This window comes from Chionomys nivalis, chromosome 6, assembly GCF_950005125.1.
Source record: "Chionomys nivalis chromosome 6, mChiNiv1.1, whole genome shotgun sequence".
NCBI lineage: Eukaryota > Metazoa > Chordata > Mammalia > Rodentia > Cricetidae > Chionomys > Chionomys nivalis.
Window position 1 is genome coordinate 73,194,412 of NC_080091.1, and position 27,960 is coordinate 73,222,371.

Genomic DNA, 27,960 nt, shown 5'->3' on the forward strand with positions numbered 1-27,960 from the left:
CTCCTTTGCAAATTCAAGGAAGAGCAATATTTGTTAAGGTACTTATACTAAGACCTAGTTTATGCAATAGGCATGTTTGCATGGAACTGATTTGAAGAATATCAACGCTTTGAAAAGTAAACCACAGTGCAGTCCATAGCCATGTGCCAGGCCACTTTCTGGAAAAGTCCTGGCATGGAGTTGAAGTCTACAGGGGTCAATGGGACATGTGATCTAACCAAGCCAGATAATACTGAATAAAAGCAAGCAATAGACAAAAGGCAACGCGACTTCCAACAGGACTTATAGTCACACAATACAGTCAAACTTTGTGTGTAGTTTTAGAGTAACATACAAAGAAGCAGGCCATTCCCGGCAACTCCAGAGTTAAGACACAAACAGGTGACCTAGGTGTGGAAATTATTTAATAACTGTAAAGTGGCCATTATAATCATGCTTCCTGAAGGAAGAGTCAAATGAAGCAGGAGACAAGACATTTCAAACAAATTTCTACAGCATAGAAAGAACACTAAGAAAGAATCAAATACAAATTTAAAACTAAAGCATGCAATAAACTGACTTGAATAGTCACTATGTGGCAGAATGCAGGGAGTGAGAAAGAGGCAGTGGGCTTACTGATCAGTGCCATGGGAATGAGTGACAGGGAAAGAATGATGGGAAAGTGGTCACACCACCAGTCAGGAAACATACATAAACAGAGATCTTCCACTTCCCGTCACTGAGATCCAAAAGGGACCAGAATAAGACATACATAGAAGAAAGGCTTTGAAATGCTAGTGGCTAAAATTTCATGAATCTAATCAAAGGTATAAATTCAGACTCAAGCTTCTCAGAAAAAGTCAAATAGTATAAACACAAAGACAACCATGCCAAGATATACAACATTCCGACAAGCGGCGGTTTTTAGGGAACACGAGGTAAAGTATTAGAAACCCATAAATGTGATCCTTATGTTAACAAACTAAAGTAAATCATATGATAGTGCCAATAGATGTAGGAAAAACATTTGATGAAATTCAACATGCTAAAAGTTGCTAAGTAGGCTTGAGAGATGGCTTAGAGGGTAAGTCTTCAGTCCATAGCTATGAGGTTCTAAGTTTGGAGCAGACAGGAGGATTTGAGGGGTTCCTGGCTAGCCAGGGAAGTAACAACAGTGAGTTCGAGGTTCAATAAGAGACACTTAAAAACATAATGTAGAAAATAAAAGAGGAAGGTAGCCAAAGTCTACTGCTAGCTCAAAGGTACATTTGTTCACATACAATCATAGATGGACACACACACATGCACAAAAACATACAGACAACACACACATACACAAATGTTTTTAATATAGGTAAATGTTTATAGTAGCAATAATTTTCCTAACTATAAGAACCCTGGGGAGAATACTAAATATTCTCTAACAAATGAGTGAATAAATGAGTTGAAATCCACCCACACAGTGAAATACTAGTAAGCATTATAATAAAAGAGTAAATTGTTGATACACATGATAGTATGGTTGAGTGATAAAGTTAACATGCTAAGTGAAAGAGGCTGCCTTCAAATGGTAGCTTACAATGTGAGAATATTCACATAACATGCTGGAAGAGCAAAACTTCTCTTGGGAGAGGCTAAACTGGGGATACCCAGGGGTCATGAGGAGGAGTGAAGAGGCACAGACAAGAGATAGCAGGATAGGCTTTGAGAGAATTATTCTGTAACTACCTGATTCTGTCAACAATTTTAAAAACATATGGTATGTTAAAACCTATGGACCTGTGCACAAAACTGTGAATCATACTGGGGGGTGGAGCTACAGTTGTGAGCTGCCCAATACCGGTGCTGGAAACTATACTGAAGAAACCAGTAAGCACCTGAACCCTCTGAGCCATCTCCCCCACTGCACAAACCTCTTCCTTAAGAGCAAAACCTCTCAAACAATAGGAATGTCAAAATACAAATTTCTGATGAACCTCAAATTTAAGCAGGGTAATTATTTACAAATATTTACATAGTCTTAAGTCAAAAGTATCATGATAAATTAATCAAAAGAAACTATTGATACTTCGTCTCACGGCAGAGGGGACAACGTTAAAGCACTGGTCTCTATTTTTCTACATGGTGTTGCTTCAGAGATTATTCATTCTAAATATTAACTAGGTCTTGAGCCAAAATGAGGCTCTGTAAGAGAAGAGAAATAAAAATTAAATAGAAATTAATTCAGACAAAAAGTAACAATGTAAAATTTTGCTGAATGTTACAAGAGGAGCTTGTAATTTTTGAATAGTAGATGACAGCCAGCCCATTTTGGGACTTCAATGCCATTCAGCAGCTCGAGGGGAGTAATAGAAGGTTAGTTATTAAAGTACCCACTACACCGCACTCTCTGCCATCATTTGTAATCATCGAGTTTTTAGAAATTAATTTGAAGTCGCATAGGAGACGCGTCATGTTTCAAAATCCTTTTAGGGAAACATAAGCAAACTACTTGGGAAGACTCTGCTGTGGAATACTGCTATCCTGCCTCAGTGCTTAGCTCGTTTTGTTCAAGTGTGTCGGGGATTTAGACACAAAATAAACACAGGATCAAGCTGTTGAAAAGGGAGACCTCAAGTTGCCTTCTGATTGCTGGGGTCACAGCCAGGAAGACGGCCATGTTGTTTGGAATAATGAAGTCCCGACTTCAGAAGAGACACACAGATTTTGACATGATTTTTAATCCTGTGCTGGTTTCACAGGGTGGTCCAGGGCTAAGAGTTCAAAGTCTATGATGTCTGAGTTCCTAGGCAACCACATCACTGTAGCCCAGCTCCAAGGACTGCTTAAGCTTCATGGAGCTGTCCTCCCAAGAGAAAGGGGAAAGAACGGAAATTTTTTCACCTGATGATCTAAGGTGTGTTAGATAGGATTAAGTTGATCACCAGCGAGGATATGAAGCTAGAGTAAAAATTAAAATGAGGCTTGGAATCATTTAGGATATGAGGAGCAACATTTTTATTGGAGAGTTTTACTTGGGCCATGCATCAAAGTGGCCTTAGAATTACACGGTACTTGTATCGAAAGGGGTTTTTGATTTGTTCCTGAAAATTCTCACATGTTATTGGAATCTGAATCACAAATAAGATTTCTGACGTGGAGCAAAACATTGAACTAAGAGCAGATAGACGCTCTTATCTCTAGACACAGAGCATGAGAGCCTTCTGTAAGGAACACAGAAGTTGGCCCATGTTCTTGACTCCATGATTTCAGCCTCTATCCAAGCAGCTGACTTGTCCAGTGTGGCAAACAGGCACAAGCGAGGAGAGCGATCCTTCCACTTCTGTGTAGAAAACATCATGCTCCCTCAAGGAAAACAAAACCTTATCACAAACAATCTAAATAAGGGCACTGAGCCCTGGGGATACAGGCAGCCCCCAGGCTCAACAAGAAAGAGTTTTTATTTGCCCTGCCTTTTATGGCTGGGTATACACACAGCAAAGGCAAAATGGGACTGTGGTTCCCCCCAAAACAGACACGGTCCAAGGTGAACAGGTCTGTGATCCATGGTCAAACAGAGACATTAGAGGTGAGATGGTTTAAGAAAATAAATTTCAATACAGAGCAAGATCAAATTCTAATCCCAGAAAAATTCATCTAGAAGTTTCCTTTTGTGGTGGCTATTTTTGATTGTCAACTTGATTGTAACTGGAAAAAAACTACAATCCAACAATGGAGGACACACTTGTGATCTGGATCTTTTGGCAAGAAGACAACATGCCTTTAATCCAGACCCCGGTGCTGGAAGGCACACCTTTAGTCTGGGCACATCTGCTGCCAGCCTGCTTGAGGACAATAGAAGAAAGAAGGATTTGTTCCTCGCCTGTGTGCTCTCGCCTCGTCAGCACATCCATTCCTTCTACGGGATTCCTGCTGACCAGCTGAGACGCCCAGCCTCGTGAGACTGAACACCTATCAGGTTCTTAACTTTTCATTCATTACTAGTCATTGTCAGACTGCAACCTGTAAGTCAGTCCAATAAATTTCCATAGTATATATATTTATATATTATATATTTATTAGTCTATTAATATGTTATATATTATTATAGACATATTCTGATATATCTCAGAATACTAGTATACTATATATAAAAATACTATATATACTTAAATATATCAGAATTATATAACATATATAGTATACTATATATGTAAAAATACTATATATATACTTATATATATCAGAATTATATACCCATATATATCAGAATACTAGTATGGGCAAATGAAACAGACCAGCTGGAGCCTAGAGTGTAAAAGGAAAATATTGGGTAAAAAGACAGAGAAGGAATGAAAAGCAGGCTGTCTGCAGTGTACGGCTGCAGAAGGCCGTGTTCACACTGAGTTCTACATGACTGTTGTTCCCCCAGACTGTGTCATACAGCAGTCTGATAGAGGCTCCATGTTTGTCTGGACGTATAGTCTCAATGCTGAGTGAGACAGGTGGAGTTTACAATTTCTTCAGAGGAGGAATATGAACATTTCAAAGATTGTTTTTGCTGCTGTGTGAAGAGTCAGAGTAAATCGGGCTGGCCTTAACCTCTTCCACGGGCTTCTCGAGAGCCTGGCTTATACGGTACAGGTGAGGAAGAGAAGCCATACAGGTAACAGTAGTTCTTGTTATTTTAGTCATGGGCCAAATCTTGCGAAGAACTTCCAAGTGAGGCACACTTACAATCCCAAGCACTCCGCAGGCTCGTGGAGCAGTTAAAGACCAGCCTGACCTATATTCTGACTCTCGACTAATCTACAGGAGCACAGGAAGGCAGCATGGGAGCCAGTGTAGGACAAGAAGGGCTGTTCAGCATGAACCAGGATGACCTGGCCCGCGCGGTGGTTGTGACGATAGTGACTGGTCACTGGTTGTTTAGTACCTGTATTTTAACATAAAACCCCATGAAGTTTGCTGACTGCTCACATACATCAGTGTGGGACAAAAGGAGATTCAAGAATAACCCAAGTTTGGGGCTAGGATGACTAGACTAAGTTATTATTTGCCCAGGTGAGAAAATCAGGCATGAGAGTAGAGACAAAGGCAGTATCAGGCTGGCTGGTACACCTCTAACAAGGCTTTTAGAAACTCACATGGGAAGAAAAAGAATGGAGTGTGTGTGTGTGTGTGTGTGTGTGTGTGTGTGTGAGAGAGAGAGAGAGAGAGAGAGAGAGATTAAGTGTGTGTGTATGTATTGTTCATGGATACATGTGTGCATATGAAAACACATGTGTGCACATAGGTCGAGAATTCAGAAGGAAGGTGTAGTAGAGATGCACTTTTTTTTTTGGATTTTTGAGACAGGGTTTCTCTGTAGCTTTTGGTTCCTGTCCTGGAACTAGCTCTTGTAGACCAGGCTGGCCTCGGACTCACAGAGATCCACCTGCCTCTGCCTCCCGAGTCTGGGATTAAAGGCGCGCTCCACCACCTTTGAGCTTGGTAAAACACAGCATCTGCTCTACACTCTATGGTACGTGAGCCAGGAACCAGACTGGAGATTTAAATACATACAGACAAACACAGAGACAGAGACGGGGGACATGGGTCATCCTTGATACAAGAATGCCCACTTTATTGTGCTCAGGGGCAGCTTATATAGGGCTCTGGCCACGCCCCAGCTCTCGGGATCTTTCACCTGTAGACCCACCAGCAGCTGCAGGCTGCTCAGAGCAGAGGAAAACAAGTTGTTTAGAAGAAATTCAGGGTGTGGAGGTCCACAGTCCCCAAAAGAGCTTGTTCAGGTATCAGCAGCATTTACTGCCATAAGCCTGAATTCAGTGACCAGATAGGGGCCTAAAGATGAGGCCTGCTTCCACTTTGAGAGGTAAGAGAAAGAAAGAGAAAAGAACAAAGGAGAGCGAGCCAAAGCAGCGAGAGGAGGAGGGAGCTCTCTCTGGGAACAAGAGCAGCGGTCAGAACCGCGAAGAGTGATTCGAAGACAAAGGAGGAATGGACTGGGTGTGGAGGCAACATGAACGGAAGCCTTGGAGACCATGACAGGGAGACTCTTCTTGGAAGCAAGGATGGAGACTGTGGGTCCAAACTTAGGGAAATGAGATAAAATAGGCTTCAGTTGTCTGCACTTATGTGACTGGAAGCACATGAGAATTCCCAGGGGAAAGGGAAAAGTCTTGAGAAAAAGGAAAGGCTGAATATGCGATCTTGTGGAATATCAACAATTATGGTATCAGTAGAGGCAAAGGACGGAGTCTAGAGTGTAGCCAGAGTGCGGGACGAGGGTCGTGTCAGAGAAGTGTTCTGGAAACCAAAGGCAAACAACACTGTAGCTGGAGAAACAACAGGGCCCCAGGATGCAGCCATGCTTCCTTTCTCCTTTTGCAGACTCTCACATCTCGTCTAAGAAGTAGTACTCGAGGGCCCTACTAAGTCCTCTCAGTTTCGAAGACTGTAGGAAGAAAATGTCCCGCTCACTCTCAAATTAGCGGGCTGAGTTCTGTTTGGTCCGTTCCCATTGCATACAGAACCAGTTGCCTGCTACAGCAACCGGTTTAATAATTTACTTCTTTTCTGCCCTGTTTTTCAGTCCAGGGTCTCTTGCATAGTAGGCAAGGACTCTACCACCACGCCACATCAAAGTCCAATAAGTTACTCCTTTGGCCGTTTTCCTTCACTGAATAACGCCCATCCAACCCCCACCTGCCCTAACCCATGTCTCTCTCAAATATGCCTTTTGAGGCCAACTCCTTGTTTAAAGTTGGAGTCTATGCTTAAATATCTCTCTCTTCAGCAGCCTGTGAAATCATGAGAAATGGGCATGTTTCTAACTACACTAAAGTACCTGACGCCAAGAGTGTGGCCTCTGAACGGAAACATTTGTATACGCAAAGCACATTGTCTTCTAAAGCTGTCTGAAACGCATTATCTCGGGGGTACAGTAGTTCCACAGTCAAGCCTTGTTACTTGCGGCATAAAACTGAGAAGATAGATGTTTGGAAGGGCTTCGACCTTCACAAGTCCCAATGGTTATAAAGTCATCTGAAGCTAAGTCAAAGCTCTACTAACGCCTATGCATAGAAAAGTTGTTTAGGTAATCTCAAAATACAAATAATTTAAAGTTATAAATGGAAAAAGATTTGAGGTTCTGGGGGAAAAAAAACCATTTTATCTAAAGCTGCTCATTGTAATGAAAAGTGCATGGCTAGTTTTTAATGGTTTCAGGGTACTGCCTTTAATCACTGTCCAAACATTGATTCTAAGAATCTCAAAGAAATAGTATGGCGTAATCTCTCTGAAATGAACCTGTGATTCAATAGAAATTGAGAGTGTATGTTTTACCAAGATCCAGAAACTACAATTAGGGAGTCTGATACCATGAAGTGGTTGCTATCAGCAACGAGAGCCAGGCAAAGCAAATACAATACTAGGAAAAGGAGGAAGAAAATGGAAGAATAAATAGTTTAAGCTCTTTCGTGGCAGGGGATCTCTTAGACTCACAGAAAGACCACTTAAAAACTACTTTCCATATATGATTACAACCAAGGTAAAGTAAAGGATTAGTCGGAACACTTAGAATGATTGATGGGCCTTGAACTTTAGCCCCCTGGGGTTCTCTCAACTTGGCCATGGAAACACGCACAAATGTTTATTTTTAAACCTCCGGAGAAGGGTTCCCACAGCATTATCGCTTCAGTATGTTATTGACTTTGCAGGGCCCAGCGATAGAAAGGATAAGACAATTGTGTGGCCTGTATGAGAACAAATGTCTCAGGAATTATGAGTGATTTAAAGGCAGCCAAGAGGAGCCGATGTCACAGAACCATGAATTCACAGGATCATGCCTAGGGAAAAGCAGTTATTACAGGTTGTAGGCTTTGGCTCAACGCAGCCTAGAAAGACACTGGAGAGTTCTGGTGAGAAAGGGCCTGCGGTGGAGGGGCGCGTTCAGGGGTTACTAATTGACTCCCAGGATGGCGCACTGTTTGGTGGGAGCCAAAGTGGGAGGTTGGGGGTGGAGGGGCTGGATTTAAAATAACGCTTGGATGACCTCTCTCACCCCCAATTTCTTAATTTATAAAATGAAGATGAAAATACCTCAGGGACTTACTTGAAGCAAAAGGAGCTAACAGCTGTGAAAGCATTTTAGGAAAGAGAACGAGGTACCAAATATAAAGGGGAAGGGGGGCACCACTGTCATGGGGCCAAATGTTTCACAAGTGAGGAGGCAAGGACCAGGATAGGAGTCAGTCTTTATTCATGTCTGGGGCTAAGCAGGAACCCAACACTGGCACAATTTCAGTGTCTGTTGCCTACATGAGAACACTTTCTCCCTTCCTCTTTGCCCAAAAGGACACCTTTTCTATTTCAATATTCATTACTCCTCCATGGGATTGACTCCGCGCTGCCCTCCTGCCATTTGACCCCTGTCTCTGCAATGTCTAAATGTCAACATGTTTGCACGACTGACTGGTGTTCTATTTCTTTTTACGTGTGTTTGTCATAGACTATGTTTGGGTCCCATTGAAAGTCATGATGCGTACTTTGGTGGTGGTGCTGATGGTGTTGGTGCTGGTGCTGATACCGATGGTGCAGGTGGCGGTGGAGGCCGTGGTGGAATTTGAGAGAGAACTTTTCAAAACATAAACTTCTGTTAGAGTTTCTCAAGTTCAACATCGCTGACATTTTGGATCACGAAACATTTTTAAATGAGGGACTGTACTTTGTTTACTGAGGGATGTTTAGCAGGGTATCTGGTCTCAATGAAGGATTCAATTAATCGTACAGCCTCTTTTCTACATCAGTAGAAACAACTGAAAATGTGAACATATATTAACGAACATTCCCATAGGGAAAATGGGAACTGTTGAAAAATCTCGTATGGTTAAGAAGCACTGCATTGTGTGAATAGATATTAATACTATGTTCACTGTTATCAACTGTATTTTTTCAGAGCCCCTGGGGTGATATTCAGGATAGAACAGGCACTCAGTTTGCTCAATAAATAAAAAAATTATGAGAAAAAAACCTGCCTGTAGAGTGCCCTTATAGAACACCCCTATCTGATTGTATTATATGACAAATATTTTTCTACCTGATATACAATATATTATTAGCATGAACCCTTTTCAGTTGGTATATAGGTATAGTAGAAATAATATTCTTATATATATGCAAAGATTATATGTATCAGTAGCTTTTTATTTGGTATGAGCCTATTGGTCTACCAAGTACGAGGCAGAAAAAAATTATTTAAAATTCTAGAAAAATATTTTATCAGACAGATGACATTTCATGGAAAAAACTTTCAAAAACAGTTACATAAAAATAACTGCAACTAAGAACCCACAACTCTGATTACTGTACTTAAGAAATTACTACTCTATTGAACACATGGCTCTGATTATAATTGTTACACCATCTTGCCCCCAAACCATCAATCTTTTCTAAGATTAGAAGTGGTGCAACATTTCCTGATGGTGGAGAACTGATATTCCCAATGACATCTCAGGGTGACTTACTGAAGAGTGGATACAGGTGTGTGTGTGTGTGTGTGTGTGTGTGTGATTTTAACTTTCAAAAACTGCTACTTTTTGATTAAAATACTTCTTCAGGTTTGGCCCATCAGACCTCTGATGAATTCTTAAATCCTATGTCAACTGTGATATTTTCAAAATGCAGTTAAAATGAGGAAGGCTTGAGGGACCCTTCTAGATCCACTCCCTCTTCCTTCTGATGGTGTATTGCAACATCTTTGCCTGCTTGGGGGAGTGGGGATGAGGAATTAACAGCACACTAAAACAATGTGTTCAAAAGAAATGAGATAGATTTCTACTTCTGGACACAGTGTTATAAATTGTGAGCCGTCAGGGTCTCCATCAGGGACAAACAGAAAAGGCAGATAAAATACGAGAAAATTCTGTTTGAAAGCAACTGGGAGCTAAGGAAATAATTAGGTCATGAGCAGCCAAGATCCCTGAGAGAAGTAACTACAGAGCAAAGATCCTTCTGACAAGGGACAGGGAACTTGAAGGAGAGCAGGAGGGGTATATGGGAGGATTTGAAGAGGAGAAAGAGAAAGGAGAAATGCAATTAAAATGTAATCTAAAAAATAAATAAGAAAAAAATCCACATTCTATTCATAAGCCTCATGGAATATGCCAGTTCTTGCCATGCTTCTACAACTGAGAGTCTGGGCATGGTGCCCCTGCGAAGAGTTTCAGAAGCCATTAGAGTTTTCCAACCCTACAGGAGTGAAGTGACTGGTAACCAGTGGCTGGGTGGCAAGGAGAGACACACAGAAGGGGGTCCTGTTACCTGGGAGGAAGGCTCCTCATGACCTTACCACAAAAGCAAGAAACTAAATAGCCAAGCAGAAATATTCTCAAAGTAAGTAGAAATTACAGCAACTATGTTATTCTGAGTCTAAAAGTAACTGAACTCAGACCTGTCCTGGGACCTGAGGAACACAGACACTCCCTGAGTTTCAAGCTTAGATCCCTGGAGGAATACACCTCAGAGCAGACACAAGACCGAGTTACATGAAGTCCTACAAAAAATGGAACAAAGTCATCTCAGATTCCTGTTAAATTAAGTGATCTCGGTCCACTCGATGTTCCTCTGCTTCAAGAAAGGATTTGCGGCTCCACAGCTCTTAGCTTTCAAGACATTCAGACCATTAGTTCACCCACGGAATGCTGCAGAGAGCTGCCCTACTCAAGGGCATGCTCTTCCCTTCCCAGGAGGTTCAACGTCAATGGTTGACAGAGTTAAAAAATTGAAAGACTTGCCGGGTGGTGGTGGTGCACGCCTTTAATCCCAGCACTTGGGAGGCAGAGGCAGGCGGATCTTTGTGAGTTTGAGACCAGCCTGGTCTACCAAGAGCTAGTTCCAGGACAGGCTCCAAAACCACAGAGAAACCCTGTCTCGAAAAAAAAAAATTGAAAGACTTGACCATTAGGGCTGAACATGGGCCGTTTCTGACTGAGACCAAATACTTTCCAGGGTGCCCATGCATATGGCTGAAACTTTGACTGGACTGAGTCCTATTCCAAGCCTTTCCTTTCACCAAGACTGATTTCTTCCCTCTCTACAAAAAACAGCCTGAAGCCTAATAAGTAAGCATATCTCAGACATCCCCTTAGTGACTGTTTCTAAAGAACCCAACTTGTGACAATTGGTCTCAGGAATAGTCCAAGAAATGGGGTGATAAGACAGAGGTATTAGTCGGAGAACTTGGCGGGGGAGAGTGAACATAGAGATGTGCTTGGACTTATGGCTTGAGAGGCCATGCTTTGCTGATGATAGGCCTGCCCTTTACTGAGCAAATGCAGAGGAGGGGTAAATTGGAAAGTGTAGAGATGGAGGAGTGAGGGGAGAGGGGTAAGGGGAGGATGCAGTCAGGATGTAAAAAATAAATAGTCATCAGTAGTGACAGGTAGAGACAGACACCCTGGCATCATGGAATGATCCAATTGCTAAAACTCTCATCAGAGGTGAATTAGGATAGCCACAACATGAGGAACTATATTAAAGGGTCACAGCATTAGGAAGGTTGAGAACCACTGGAATAAAGTAACTCACAAAATATTCTAGAGGTATATAAAAAAATAGTTACTCTAAGACAAATAGATTAAATAGCGTTTTTTTCCCATGGTGTGGGTGCGTGCATGCATGTGTGTATGCTGCATGTTTTTGTGCATGTGGGCACAAGTGAGGGTATCCTTGTCAATGTCCTATTGCTGTGAAAAGACACCATGATCACAGCAACTCTTATAAAGGAAAACATTGAATTGGGGCTAGCTTGTAGTCTCCGAGGTTTAGTCCATTATCAACATGTCAGGAAGCATTGTGACACACAGGCAGACTTGGTGCTGGAGAAGGAGCTGATAGTTCTACATCCAGATTCACAGGCAGCAGGAAGAGAGAGTGCCATTAGGCATGGTTTGGGACTCTGAAACCCCAAAGCTCACCTCTTAGTGATGCACTCCCTCCCACAAGGCCACACCTACTCCAAAAAGGCTACACTTCCTAAGCCCTGCCATGCAGTGCTACTCCTAATGACCAAGCATTCAAATGTACATGGCTATTGGGAACCATTCCTTTCCAAACCATCACAGTGAGTGTTTATGCCTGTGGATGCCTGAGGCTGATGTTAGGAATCATCATCATTACTCTTATACCTTGGAAAATGAAGCAGCATCTCATAATCAAATCCAGAAACTACATAGCAGCTCTCCTTAGCCAGTTTGCCCCCAGGGAGCCCTGTCTCTGCCTTCTCAGACTTGAATGGAAGGCAGTCTCCACTTGTAATGGGCATTTACTTGGGTTCTGGGTCTGAAGATCCAAACTCTGTCCCCAGCTGTTTATTCTTGAATGGCAAGACGTTAACCACTGAGCAATCTCCCCAACCCTGAATAGCTTTTGGTCAGTATCAATACCTTGAAAAGGGCTAATTTAAAGTTAAAAGCAATCCTTACATGAAAATTGTCCTGGTTGGTTATATTTTCCATTTTGCCAAAACTAGAGTTATCTGGAAAGAGGAGCCTCTAATGAGGTAATGCCTCCATTAGTTTGACCTATGGACAAGACTGTGAAGAATTTCTTGACTGATGGCTGGTATGGGAGAGCAGAGCTCACTATGGGTAGTATCATCCCTGGGATGGTAGTCCTCAGTTGTTACAGAAAGCAGGCTGAGTAAGCCATGGGAAGCAATCCAGTAAGCAGCATTCCTCCATGGTCTCAGCTTCAATTTACTGCTTCCAGATTCCTTCCTTGAGTTCCTTCCCTCATTTCCCTTGAGATGGATTACAGACTACAAGCAGAAGCAAACCATTTCCTCTGGAAGTTGTTTTTGGTCACGATTTTTATCACAGCAATAGAAAACAAATGAAGACAAAAACAAACAGCCCCACTGGTAGCTTAGAAAGAAGACTTTATACTGTGTAGTATGTGATGCTATAAAGCTAAGGACCAAGTTTGGAAATTAAGAGTGCCCTGCTCTGGGTTGAAACTGGACTCTCTGAGCATGGCGGACAATGAAGGCTGATGAGAAGCCAAGGACAATGGCACTAGGTTTCGATCCTAATACATGAACTGGCTTTGTGGGAGCTTAGCTTGTTTAGACGCTCACCTTCCTGGACGTAGATAGAAGACCTTCGTCTTCCCGCAGGGCAGGGAATTTGGACTGCTCTTCAGTATTGAGAGGGAGGGGGAATGGTGTGGGGGGAGGAGATGAGGAGTGGGGATAGGGGGAGGGGAGTGGGGGGAGGGGGCAATATTTGGGAGGAGGGGAGGGAAATGGGAAACGGGGAGCAGGTGGAAATTTTAATTAAAAAAATAAAAATAAAAATAAAAAAAATTAAAAAAAATAATAATATTTCTGAATTGAAGCTTCTTTTAGTGTCAAAATAAAACTTTTAACTCATAAACACAGAAAAAAAAGAGTGCTCTGCTCCAGAGTAAGACATGTACATGAGCAAAATTGGTCTTTTATAACCAGGGAGTCCCTCACTGAGGAAAGGAAAATGGTGATAGGGAATTGTTTCTGGGGGCTGCTAAGCTAAACCAACATATATGTTTTAAAGGTAACTTGACTTCAAAATTTGGGTCTAAGAATTTGTTGCTTTGGAAAAGAAGTTTTGCTTTTGTTTCCATAGAAGGTGAGAACCTATGGATTCCTTGATGGACCAAGACCTCCCAAAAGGTCGCCATGAACACCCCAAAGATTACTTTGTCCAACAAAAAAACAGGAATCAGTTTGGCGAGAACTATGCCCAAATTCCCAAATATTGTTTATGAATGTTTGTTTATATTTAAAGGGGGATATGATATAGAGCTCAATACTTTCCATTGGTATGGATCTTGGTCCATTGATACAAATTTAAGATCAATTTTGTTATATATTTCTGCTTTTAATTAAGGCATTGTGTTTGTGCAGCTCATTTAAAATGTAATGTATAATTAAGAAATTTGGGTTAATAGATAGTCATCTGTAATAGTCAAGCTTATAGCCATGTTAGTTAGGTTTTGTAGATGTACAGAGATATATTTCAGATGGATAGGTAGTCTTCAAATCTTTCAGAGACCTTCAGAATATGGCATTTAAAATGTTTTAAGAATTTAGGACATTTTATGACAGTGAGACACATCTGCTTCTGAAAGCACCAATCTACTTCAAGAGAATGATGGACATTTAAGAGAACCCTCATGGAGTTAGTTATCCATTTGGGCAAGAAACTGCTCTTGCCTGGATTGCTTGAGTAGACTTGCAGGACCTACATAAAATTGACTGCTGAAGCTGCCTAAAAGAGAAGGTGAGACAGTCCTTCAGGGTTCCTGATTCATGAAAGAGTCTGCAAGACATTCTGCAGGACAAAGAAGAAAATGACTGACAAACTGCCAATATAGGTGGAACTGTCTTTGAAATTTCTTGTTTCATGGGAAAAGTCTGCTGGACACTATGGACCAGTAGGCTGAAAATGGGTGCCTGCAACATTACACAAGAACTTTGGATGATTGTCCAGGCAGCAAGATGTCTCTGTCAATTCTAGAATTTTGGAAGTTGCTTACAATGCACTTCCTGTTTACTTAGGTAATATTATATCCTTCTGGAGTCTTTGATGGAGTTGAAGAATAGATAGTTATAGTTTTCCTTAGATATGATAAAAGATAAAGTAAATATAAATACTGTAACTTTAATTCTTGCTTGATACCTGTTTTGTGTAACTTTACTATGTTAAACTTAAAACCTTTCTTTTTATTTAAACAGAAAAGGGGAAATGTTATGGAAAGTCCTTCTGTATATGTGTTGCTTTTATTGGTTAATGAATAAAGAAACTTCTTTGACCTGTGATAGGTTAGAATTGAGGTAGGCAGAAAAACTAAACTGAATGCTGAGAGAAAGTAGGTGGAGTCAGTGAGAAGCTATATAGCTGCTGCAGGAGACAGATGGGCCAGAACTTTGCCAGTAAACTATGAGCCTTGTGGTAAAATATAAAATAATAGAAATGGGTTAATTTAATACATAAGAGCTAGCTAGTAATACACTTAAGCTATTGGCCAAGCAGTGTTTTAAATAATATAGTTTCTGTGTGGTTATTTTGAGTCTGAGCAGCTGGGAACAAATGAGCAGCCTCTGCCTACAGGGAATGCTGAATACTAAGAGACAGACATTTGGAAAATCCTCCCAACTTTGAGCTTTGGGTCAATTAAAGCCAAAATTAGAAAGAAGAAAATAACATAATATAAATTAAGGAAATACAAATTAATCATACAATAGAAAAATGCAATAAGCCAGAAAAAGATTCATTGAAAAGGCAGGGTATAATCTGTAAGTCTCTAGCAAGCTTTGCCAAGAAAGAGAGTACCACCAATGTCAAAATGAAAATAGCGTTATTACCATATAATCTAATAGGAAGGAAACTAGATCATCTTAACAAACATAAAGAAAGCATTTGGTAAAATACAAAACCATTTATGATCAAAAAGAGCTATATTATACAGAACAAGTATATTGTCTTTATTTGTTTTTATATATTTAGGAATATAACACACACACATATATGCATAAATATAGTAAAAGATGCCAGAGACTGTGACTTTGATATGGGAGGGGTTGGAGAGAAGAAAAAGGGAAAATAATCTAATTATATTTTGACTTTAAAACTTTTTAAATTAAAAATAATGATGCTAATCTAGTGCCATCTGGGAATAAGAAATCTCAGTTAAGGAATTGTCCAGATCAGAATGATCAGCATCCATGTCTGTGATACATTTTCTTAGTTTCGAGTTGATATAGGAGGGACAGCCCACTGTGGGCAGTGCCACTTCTAGGCAGGTGAACCTGGGATATGTAAGAAAAATAGCTGAGCAAGCCTGAGGGAGTAAACAAGAAAACAACATGCCTCCATGGTCTTTACTTTGGTTCCCACTTTGAAGTTGCTGCTTGAGTTTCTGCTCTAATATTCCTCAAGGATAGACAGTGACTTGAAAAGGTAAGCCAACTAAAGCCTCCCTTTCCCAAAATAAAACTGCAAGTAGACATTCCGAAATCTAGCTAAGAGTATCTACTGGATCCTTCCATGTACAGTAAGACCCTATTGCTGAGCCACATACTTGAGTCCTAGAACATGGAAAATACCAATCTGGTACTCACCTGGAAGCTTCATCCCCAATGGCTAGCTTTCATAGTGATGAAAAGTGCTATGTATGCTACCATAGGAGAAAAGTAATATCAGGCTTCCTCAACTGTGAGCCCTGTGAGCTACAGCAATGACTGTCCTGGAAAGGCATGCCCACTGGAGCAACGGTGGCCTGAATGTTATGGGAGTGACCAGCTACTTTCTGATTGGAGTTAAAGCCTGCTCCACAACATGAATCTCATACCTAGCACTACAGAAGAGACAAATAACCTGTGGCTAAACAGATCATAGGACTTAGGAGAGAACCTACTATTGTTATCCTCTAAACGGACTTGTTAAAATTATTCCTGATAACTTACTGTTATGCCCAAAGACTAGTGCATCTCTCAGTTCTCATCAGAGAAGCTTCTTTTTGTAGTAATGGAGATTAACACAGAGATTCACACTGGTCAAGGCTCAAACGAAAGGAGGCTGCTGAGTACTCAGCCTTCAATGGAACATTCATGTCATACCCCTACTCCAGATCATTGTGGAAGAAGGGGTAGGAAGAGCCAAAGGCAGTGAATGACTACAAGGAAACCATGTTTTCTGAACACATCAGGGAAAGTGCAAATATGGACTCACAGTGGTTGTGATACATGCACAACACCCAAGCAAGCTTAATCCAGACCAAACCCCAGCGTTAAGTAGGGAGATGGGCATGAAGTCTCACCCCTAGATGAAGTGCTGTTGGTAGTTGAGAGTACTAAAGGTAGAGTCCATTTTCGTTAAGGATCTAGCACTTTTTAGGTTGACCACATTCCAATGGATGGCTACGTACCCAAAAGCACATGGGCATCAGAAATCAGACTCAGTAGATTATTTTTTAAATAAAGACACAAAGTTGGTTGGATGGGAAACAAGCGGATCTCAGAGGAATTGAAACAGAAGGAGTGAATATGATCAAAGTACATCATATGAAAATTTCAAATAATTAATAAAAAATAATGAAGAGAGAAATTCTGCTTCTGTTCTATACACAGAAACGAGAAGCATACATGTTGAAAATGTGGAAGCACAGTCAGAGACATTGGCAATACATCTGCCCAGTACATACCAACTACATTACTCAGCTTTACTCCGCTACAAAATCTCAAAATGCCTGAAGTAAACAGTCTACATGGAGGAGAGATTTGTTTCACCTCAGAGTTTCAGATTTTGGTGTATGGTCACCCACATCACTTTGGGACTAATAAGAGGTAAAATATATGGCAAAGGCACATGGTAGATGAGACGGCTGGGGAAAAAATAGAAAGGAGGGCCAGAGTCTCAATACCCATTTCACTTCAGAGACCAGATGCCAGACACCCAACTTCATTCTACTATGCTCTACCTCTTAAAGGTTCCAGAAACTCTCAACAGTGCTACAGGCCAATAGACAAATGTTTAGCAAATGAGTCTTTGAGAAACATTTCAAATCAAAACCATAATGAGGTATGTCCATGCTACATATGAAACTGTAAATTAATGAGACCATTGGGACATGGACAAAAATTTGTACCACAGGATAGATAGTGAAACAGTCAAACATTTTTAAAAATATAATCAAATTTCTCAGGGAAAAACAACTTAAAATCACAGTGAGATGCCTTAATGCTCTCGCCAAAAATGTAAAAATGCGGAAGACTAAAAATGCCAATGTCAGTAGTGAATAGGAACAAGCTGACCTTATACACATAGATGACAGGAGTATAAGTCCACACTGATGCGTGATACCCCTCTGTATGCTGTGAATATGTTTTATTGCCATTGGTTAATTGTGGAAAGACGTTAAAAGAAATCCCACGCTAGCTCAGAATTGAGAAATAGATGGTTATTTATTTAGGGGTAAACTCACAAATCAGAATCCTCTACTTGAATGGAGAACAGAAACCGAATCCAGCAACCGGAAAGAGCGCGAATGCATGCTCTACATCGGCTTATATAGTATAAGAGGCCACGCCCCAGTGGGCGGGTAACCACTGGCTGTAAGACTTCTTACAGCAGTTAATAAAGAGGCTGGTTTGGTCAATAGCCAGATAGAATAGAGCAAGGCAGGATATCCAAGCAAAGATAAAGGGAAATAGAAGGTGGGGCCATTGCTGGAGGAGTAAGATGCCAGAGCATTACCGGTAAGTCACAGGGCACATGGCAATATACAGATTATTAGAAACGGCTTAATTTATATGGAGAGCTAGTCAGTAAGAAGCCTGAGACATAAGACAAACAATTATAATTAATATTAAACCTCTGAATGGTTATTTCATATGTGCTTGTGGTGACTGGCAGGCAGGAGAAAAAGCACTCCAGTGGGACCAGATGGGACAGAGAAAATACCTTCAGCTAAAGCTATATTATATAACTAGTTTAGAGAACTATTTTGATTGAACAAGCCCACAACTATGTTTAACCAAAGATATGTGCAAAAATAATAACAGTATTGTTCTTCATCATAACTGAAATTGCCCGCAGCCCAAATGTACACCATTAGCAGACTAGAGAAATACATTGTTGTATAATGGAGTATTAGGTGCATTACATGCAGTGAGAAGGTATGGAACTTGCAATAAACACAATGTAGTGCTCAAGCGTAATGTTACATATTAGGGCAGTGAGAAGGAATGGGCCCTGCAATAATTGCAATGCATTGCTCAAGTATTAGAACAGTGCATGCAGTGAGAAGGAATGGAACCTGCAGTAAACACACTGTGCTGCTAAAGTATAATGTTGAGCAAATCAGAAAGATACAAAACTTTTTTAAATTTTTAAATTATACATATACATATATATATATATATATAATTATTTTAGTGCCATGAAGTTCTGTAATAAGCAAAGCTAGTCAGGTGATGGGAATCAGACAGAGATTCCTTGCAAAAGTGAAACAGTTAAGAGGGTTATTGAGGGCACTTATAGGTGTTTTTAGTACCTTGTTTCTTAACCTGGCGTCTTTTCATTTTTTTAAAACACACCAAACCTATATGTCGATATTTCTGAGCAGGTAGAATATTTGAATAAAACTTCCCAGGAGCCACAGGCACTTACATTGCATTCCATGTTCCTGTTGCAGCGAGAAGCAGGTCTTGCTGACACTGTTGTTGCTCTCGATGTGGTCTCTAAACTGAGAGCATCTGAGGGAATCTGGCCAGGAGGAGTTCACCATCCCCAGGATAGATTCACACCCTTCTTTTGCAGCCTCACAGAAAGATCTACAGGGAAGGAGGCCACGCCTAAACAGAGAGAAGGGGGAAGTTAATATCGTATAGACCAGGTCTCAAGACTATAATAATAATATTAAAGCTAGCCAACAGCAAGTTAATGTGGGCTATTAGCTTACATTTCTTATCTTCAGTCAGCAACTTAAACTTCCATATTCAGTCCCAGGACAATTTCAGCCGTCCAATTACATGGTTTCTGAAGAGAAGAAGCTAGTTTCGCAGCACATAATGCAGCATTTCCCCAAAATGATTGCTCTTAAGCTTCTAGTGTTAAAATCTACTGGTCAACAAAAATGGAAAAAAGGAGGATCCCCTAATTTAAAAGATCAAAAGTAGGTCAAAAGGTATATTACTCTCCATTTTATCTTTCCTTTGAGAAATCCAAACTACCTCTTAGTGGCAAATAAAGAAAACTGTGCTTTGTCCTCCCTGGCTTTCGTGAAAACTCATTCAGACAAGTTGTAACTCAGAAAATCTTGTGTACAAAAAAAAATAAAAATAAAAATAAAAAAAAAACCTTATCAGACTTGTGTTTTGTATTCTGCCGAGTAAAAAATGTGAGCCACTGTCTGTTAATGGTCAAAGCAATGACACCTCAGAAGCTTGCCCTCATCCTTCTTGCCTGCAACCAAACCCAACCAAACCCTCCAAGACCCCAGGTTTGCTCAGGGATGTCAACTTAAGTGCTAACAGTGGTCTGGTCTTCTCTCAGAGCTAAGTAGCCTTCTCAGGCTCACAGCTGTTGGTCTGTATCTTTTATCCTTGCCATTCTCTGCCAAAGACATGTCAAAGGACTTAAAGGAAATTAATAAAGAAGTAGAAACTTGGTGAATCCCATCAAATCAACTATTTCAAATCTTGATATCACAGAATCATACAATGTTTGAACACTGTCTAAACATTTCCTGGGAAGCACAGACCAGTGAAGATTCTGAGACAGAGTCAAAGGTCACACACTTGTTACTACTGGATTCCCGATGGTAGAGGTAAAAAGAGAAAGCATGTGTGTGAGCTTCCAGGTCTTGAGCTATACACCATCTAACAATGTCTATTCTCATATGAAAACTGGGCTTTACATACTCCTTGATCAGACAAGCTTGGATAGCATACCCCATTTGTCCCATAGACTACAGAAACATGAAGGGATTTACCATCAGGGATTACACTGGATCTAACATGGCCTATGAAAGCCCTGAAGGAGAGATTTTGTTACATCTAAGAAGTGGAGGAGTTCTCAACATTTACAGTGTGTGGTCATACTCAGTGTGTTCCCCATGATCCTAGATTTCTCGTTTTCTACCCTTACTTTGAGACAAGATCTCACCTAGTTGCTCATGCTGGCCTTGAACTCATTCCATAGCCCAAACAGACCTTAAACTTGTGATCATCTTGCATCAACCTGCCACGCTGCTGGTATTACATGCCTTCACCAGCAAGCATCCCTCAAAAATGACTTTCTAATAAAAAAATACTTTTTTGTCTTTAAAAAGTCATACTAAAATTACCTTTTAAAATAACCTATTTAGGTTAATATGTAACTAAATTTGATGGTGAAGGTACAGAAAGAGAAGTTTTGCATTTGAACAAGTTACATTGAGAACATGGATTGGTCCTGATAACCATTCAGGAACATATTAGTGTTTTAGTGCTTCTATTGCTGTGATACAACACATAACCATAGCAACATATAAAAGAAAGCATTTAATTTGGGGCTTATGATTATGAAGACTTAGAGCCCGTGATGGTAGAACAGAGGCATGGAAGAAGGAACAGTTGAGAGCTCACATAAGTAGAAGGCAGAGAGAAGTAATTGGAAAAGGTAAGGGCTTCTGAGTCCTCAAAGCCTGCCCCCAAGTAACAGACCTCCGTCAGCACTCAACCTCAACCCTACCCAAATAGTTCCAGCAACTGAACCAATGTTAAGACTAAGTATTTAAACATATGCGCATATTACAGCCATTTTCGTTCAAACCACCATTAGAGATTTGTAGAACAAACTACAAGTAGACAAATCTTCCCAGTGGTTATGGAAACCTCTTCCATTCTGAGGCCACTTATTCTTCACTCGTGTCTTTTCGCAGCCTCTCCCAGGGCAACAGTGATGAAGAGGTTTCACACAAGGTCCCAACAGCCCTTTGTCATGTCCTTAGTCTTTAACTCGGAAACCAGCCCATCATCATGGACCCTGACTGTCTACTATGGCTCATTTTCCTAAGTCCCCTCACCCTAGACCCTCCCCTGGATCCTCTGCTACTGTCTGACCTTGAGACAACAGTTCATTTATGCTGAGACTCAGTTTCCCTGTTTAAAAAGTGAGGGATTTGCAGGAGCTCAAGTTTGGGCTAGCTCCCATAATTCTTTTATTATGAAGACTTTATAAATTTAAATTCATTCTTTAGAGCATGTTTCTCAGAGGAGCACTGAGGCCTTGATAACCCCATTATTTTTGCTGAACTGTAAGAAGTAAAGGACATTCTTCTCAAGGTTTGTGCTGGGGAGATATAGAAATACTAAAATAACATCAGATAGTCTGTTCTAAAATTAGTGCCTAGGGAAAATGTCTAGAGTGTTCCAAACAGGTCTCCTAAAAGGCGTAACCAACAGAAACCCACAAGTTTTACATCGCTTGACTGGGATATGTGAGCTAGTAGTAGAGCATTAACAACTATGAGCCCTTGCAAATAGTGAGCAAATGAGGAGCCATTTATTCTTGCTTAGCCTGAACTTCGGCTGCCTGTGAGGGGTGAATGTGTTTTGCTTTTCATCACAGGGGCAGGGTGGTGAGACAGCCTACACTATTTTGGAATATAAGTATCTATATCCGAGCAACAACGCGTTGGCAACTGGAAAACAGTGCTCAACACAAGGAAAGGTCTACTTGGGCTATCAGAATGACTATTTTAGAAAGCGTGATTGTTCTTAATTGATGTGTGAAGTACATTTGGTGTGCTGCAAAAAAAAAGTCTCCGACACATTTCCACTCTAGTGAAAGTGGAGAGTTCTGATGTACCTCTACAGCTGCTCATTGATACATTTGATGAGTTTGGAAATATGCTACCCTAGAGTAATAATAAGGACTTACAGTATATTCACTAGGAAGGATGGTTTTAAATAATTAGTCTACCAAGAATATTTTTTGTTTTATTTATAACTTTATTACTGAATTTATTTCCAGGAGATTTTATTATGATATATCTAAAAATATATAGATGTTTATCTGGAAAATTTTTATAATAGTCATAAGTGTAAATTTACTGAATAGGCTAGAGCTACAAATAAAGTGAGGGCCACTAGGCTTTAAAGCATTATAAATCATGTGTTTTGTTTTTGAAAACATTTTCTTTTCAATTTGAGCTATTGTTCAGCAATACTTCATAAAAATTCTTTGAGAATTTCACATAACCACCATTACGCAATATCTTCAGATCAAGCTCATCCCTCACTTCTCCCTCTGCTGCCTTCCAGATCCACCATCACCTCTTAACCCCCAATTTTGTGTCCTAATTTTGTTTTTAATAAGCTACTGAGTCCAATTTGTGCAATCCAAATACTGCTGAATTCAGAGCTGTCCACTGGAGTGTGCTTGATCCACTACAGACCCCAAATGATATCAACTGTTCACAGATCTTCAGAGGTGAGATCTCAAGAATCTCCTTCACACTCTACAATAGATGGTTGACTGGCTTGGTCCGGGGCAGGTAGCCACAGCTGCTGTGGGATGGTGACTACAGAGATCACACCAAGTCCAGATGACACTGTTTTGCTTGAGTCCTCTCTTGACCTCTGACTCTCCCATTCTTTCTCTCCTTGAGCCTTGTCTGGGGTGGGGAGCTGTGATAACAGATGGTCCACTTGTGGCTGAGCCTGCCACCATCACTTGTCCTCTTCTCTGCATGCTGACTAGCCACCGTCTGCCTTAGCCACCATCAACTGCTCGAAGAAACTTCTCTGATGACGTCTAAGAGCTGCACTAATTGATGGGTACGGAGATACGAAGTCAGAGAGCAGTTTGCTAACTTATCCACTGGAGAGAATAATAATAACAGCCTCAACCCCTCGGGTCTATGAGATCCCTTGACCCAGGGTTCTAGGTCAGATTTACAATTGGAGCCATATGTTTCCTCCCGTGGAGCAGAAAACACTTAGTTACCCCCCATAGCGTTCTTGCCACTATTGCACTCGCAGCCTATCTGGTAACACTGCGCATTGCTGCAGTTCACAGAGTTCACAGATGGGGAAGTTTCTTGCTTCTGCCCTCCCCCACCACCAGGTGCTACATAGATGCTTTCCCTTTGGTTCCCCCCCAAAAACAATCACTTCATATAACTATACTTATGGAAAAAAAAAAAACAAGAAATTAACAGTAGTCCAATGCCTTTTGAGACAAATGTCCTCTTTAAATTCTGTCAAATATTCCCATTCAGAATCTCATAGTGCAGTTGTCAGATTCTATTTTTGATGAGCTAGGCTTAAAATATATTAGCAGAACTTCAGACTTAAAATCTTTTTTATGGGTGTGGGGAGGATGATTTGCAGTGGAGAGAACTTAAAGCATTACCCATGATCTCTGCCTTCTACTGCTCCTGCCTCTTAAAGCCCCTCTCCTGACTATGTACTGGCCTGGGAACTTACTCCCACCATAGAAACTAGCAGGATGCCATCTGATTGCTGAGCTACATAGCACTGTGAATTCTATCTTATTCATACCCCACCACTTCCTTGCTGGCTTTTACAAAGCAAGTTGCCATACATATTAAGGAAACTACATGGTTGGCCTTGAGGCGCTACAGGCTGCAACACTTTATAGTAATTACTTAGCCATCTTTTCTTGAGAAATTTATCAGAGCCAGGGCCTTTGGTAAGTATTAAGCCAAAATTCAAGGAATTTGGGGATTATTGCTTTGTGAATAAATTGGCTGTTTTTGCTATAGATTTTCGCTGTAGCTGACTCCCTTTCCGTTTTGTCTTTGGGAATTAATTCCCACAGTTCAGAACTTTTTCCTATGCTTTTGGGGTTCACTGATCACATTCTCCTAGCTACATATGAAAACAGTTTCCCACTGCCAGACTTTCATTCCTTTCTTTTAGGCAAAAGCAGAGATCTGCCGTCCTGCAATTACCTATCAGCAGGCATTTGGTCAGTATTTAGGGTGCAGGCAAGAGCATTACATTTAGGATATACACAGCTATCCAAGGACACAGAATTACTACTTGCCCAAAGCTGCTGATTCATTGCTTCTCAGATAGATAGAAGAATAAGCTGCCCTGGTTTTACCTCACTTAAAAGATTCCTAACTCCTTACGCTCACTTTCACCTCAGTTTACTGATGATTTTATTTCAGGAAATTTAGTGCTTATGCTTTACTCTCGAGGACAGCAGAAGAGATGATTAACTGCAAACCAGAAAAAGACTTTCTTCCTGCTGATGTCATAGAACCACAATGCCCATGATCAGAATGGCTGATAACTGATAATTTGGAGGCCTGGGTCTCCTCTTGTTTCTGCTGCTTAGAACAAGATGTGTAAACTCCGGATCTGAAGGCCTGTAGAAATTGCAGCGTCTGTTGAATGTGCTAATCATATCAGAAGCCATTAGCTTCCTCCTGACTGTTTACATAGGTTGCCTGGTTACCCACTATCCATCTCAGCATGCTGGGAGAAAAACAAAAAACAAAAAATGTTGCACACTGATTTAAAGAACAATCCATGACTTATTCATAATTTTACTGAAAATAAACCTTTTAGCTCTTTACCACCTAGCAAGCAGCATAACACACTAGCCTTCCCTTCTAGAATTCCTTGATGATTTAATTTCTTTCTTTTTTTTTTTCTTTTTGGTTTTTTGAGACAGGGTTTCTCTGTGGTTTTGGAGCCTGTCCTGGAACTAGCTCTTGTAGACCAGGCTGGTCTCAAACTCACAGAGATCCACCTGCCTCTGCCTCCCGAGTGCTGGGATTAAAGGTGTGAGCCACCACCATCCGGCTCTTTAATTTCTTTCTTAACTAACTTTCTCTAGTAAGGAGTTCAACACATATGCACTAGCTACTCCTACCTTTGAATTGACAACCAAGCTAGCGCTCTCCCTCCCCCCACCTCTGTGTGTGTGTGTGTGTGTGTGTCTGTATGCATGTGTATGTAGGGTTGGGGAATTGCCAGTTATAAGGGTATATATGACTGGGAACATGTGTAACAGGAGGAATAGGAAATGAGAAAAAGAAGAAAGAAACATGGTTAGGAAGAAGGTATCGTGAGTAGTTTTCTTAGCCCTAAGATTTTAGTTCCTTTTGCTTGTTGTGGTATCTTTAATTGAACCCTGAGAGGGATTCTTATGAGCTTGACTCTTAAGGACCCCATTATTGAGGGTGACCCATTGTCCAACAGATCTTGAGAAAATGAATCTCCTCTAATAATCCATGAACTCAGAAATGGATTCTTCCCCATTCAAGCCTTCAGATAAGACCTCGGCTCTAGCCAACACCTTAATTCACACTGAGTCTGTGGAGTAGAAGAGTCAGCTAAGTGACCCTGGGCTTCAGCTGCACTAGGCATGGAGATGAAGAAGTAGACAAGTGAAGGCTCACCTTTGCCGCTGTCTCCCATTAGAAAGGAGATAATGGAAGGAGCCAGAGTATCCCTTACTCACTTTAGTCTGGACCTCTAACAACCAGGACTGTGATTATCTTGTCTCTATTTGTAATAATCATGATTTCAGCAGGGAAACAATGATCCACTGAAGTTGGGGCACTGCATGGTGTTCAGTGAAAGGACCACTGACAAACAGGGTTTCCTAGTACCAGCAAAGGTTAGTGTGATGGTCTGGGGCCAGGAGCTATTGACACCTAAATTTAAAAAAAGCAGGGGGTGATAACTGGAACTTAGGGAGAACCATCAAGGGAAGGCCACTGCACAGGGGCCATGGCCTGTCTGGAGTACTTAGTTAGCAACAGGATCAGTGTTGGAAGGGGGCTGTTTGTTTGTCCCGGCCGCCCTGAACTGAAACAACCACACAGAAACTGTGTTAATTAAATCACTGTTTGACCCATTAGCTCTAGCTTCTTATTGACTAACTCTTATATTAATTTAACCAATTTCTATTAATCTGGATACCACTACATGACTGTGGCTTACCAGGCAAATTTCCCAGAGTCTATCTTGAGCTGCTGTTCCAAGGCTTCTCTCTCACTCTACCCTTCTTCAACTTAGTTTTCCCCCACCTACCTAAGTTCTGTTCTACCCTATCAGACCAAGCCAGTTTCTTTATTCATTAACCAATGAAAGCAACACATAGACAGAAGGACCTCCCACACCAGATCAGAATCTGTTGTCTTTGGACAATGACCTATGCATTTTTAATATGATTATTTTAATTCCAATTTTCCATTGTACCCAAAGGTGACACAATAAGGTCTTTAAGACAGAGTTAAAGTCTTTAGTAAGATAAATTAGCAATGTGCACATTCTTTTTGGAGAACAATACTATAAGATTATGGTAATTTAATACATTTAATGATCCTGCATTTGAGATCTGATCTTTAATCTCTAGTCATCTACATACATAAAGAACTTTTATTTCCTTTCTCTGGGTATTTCTGATAAAGCCTGCTCTCCTGAGAAGAAAGATCAATAACCAACGCAACAATTTCCTCACTTTAACCCATTGATTCCCTACAACGTAGTAGAAGATTTGAGTGAGGTGTTAAGTCATCAAGGTTTCCAGAGAATCTTCTAGAAGCTAAGACAAGGCTGATGTTAACACACCCTCAGGGCTGATAAAATTACAAGTCAACTGTTTGAAGGAGGTGGGAGAAGGTGACAGTTACCTATCAAAAGCACACCAAGACTTGGCATGTGTTTCATATATCAAAAGGTCATCTAAATCTCATACTCTTAGCTAACCAAAATTTTCTTGCTAACTACTTGATATTTTTAATCAATACCCTCTAACCTACACACTTTAAGAGCCATTCCAATAGTTTATCAGTAAACATTATATATTTTTAGATATGCTTCACTGAATCCATATGTCCTCCTGCCTTTCAGCTAGACTATGTTGGAGTATATGTCAACACACATTTGGTTAAAGCAATCTCAGTCTAAAAGACCATCAAAGTCTATTGTTTCAACATACAATGTAGTTAAGTAGTGTCTGTGGTCTCAAAGAATCAGGTTAAAAACTATACTGTTTATACATCCCACTATAATCTTTTAAAATTAAATTTTAAATGTTATTAAGTAACTATTTTCTCTAGACTAGAAAACAAACACTTTTCATTTATTTCAATAGTGTAGCATATAATAGATGATACAAAATAGTAAAATACAAGAAAAATATGTTTGACCTTATAATGGTTTTCTTCAAGACATTTATTTGCTTTGCTAAACTTTTTCTGCTTATTAAATTAGTTACAGTTCCCATACACACACTAAATGACAGCAGGAAGCGTGGTCTAACAATACAATTATAAAATGAAATGTAATAATAAAAATAGGATAAGTCTCCAAAGGACACTTAAAAAGTAACTCTAAATTATTATTCATTATAACAGAAAATGGAAAACTCTCATATTAGTCCAGTTATCAAAGGATAAATCAGGTCAAGGGCAAAACAAATTTAT

General features: G+C 40.5%; 1 protein-coding gene across 1 annotated transcript in view; it reads right to left on the bottom strand.

Moving 5' to 3' along the window:
- Nucleotides 1-27,960, bottom strand: part of Corin (corin, serine peptidase) — a 196,052-nt gene that overhangs the window by 105,065 nt on the left and 63,027 nt on the right. Inside the window, exon 6 of the mRNA XM_057772871.1 lies at nt 19,173-19,357. Within this exon, the coding sequence (XP_057628854.1) occupies nt 19,173-19,357 (185 nt within the window). The remainder of the gene's footprint in view (nt 1-19,172; nt 19,358-27,960) is intronic.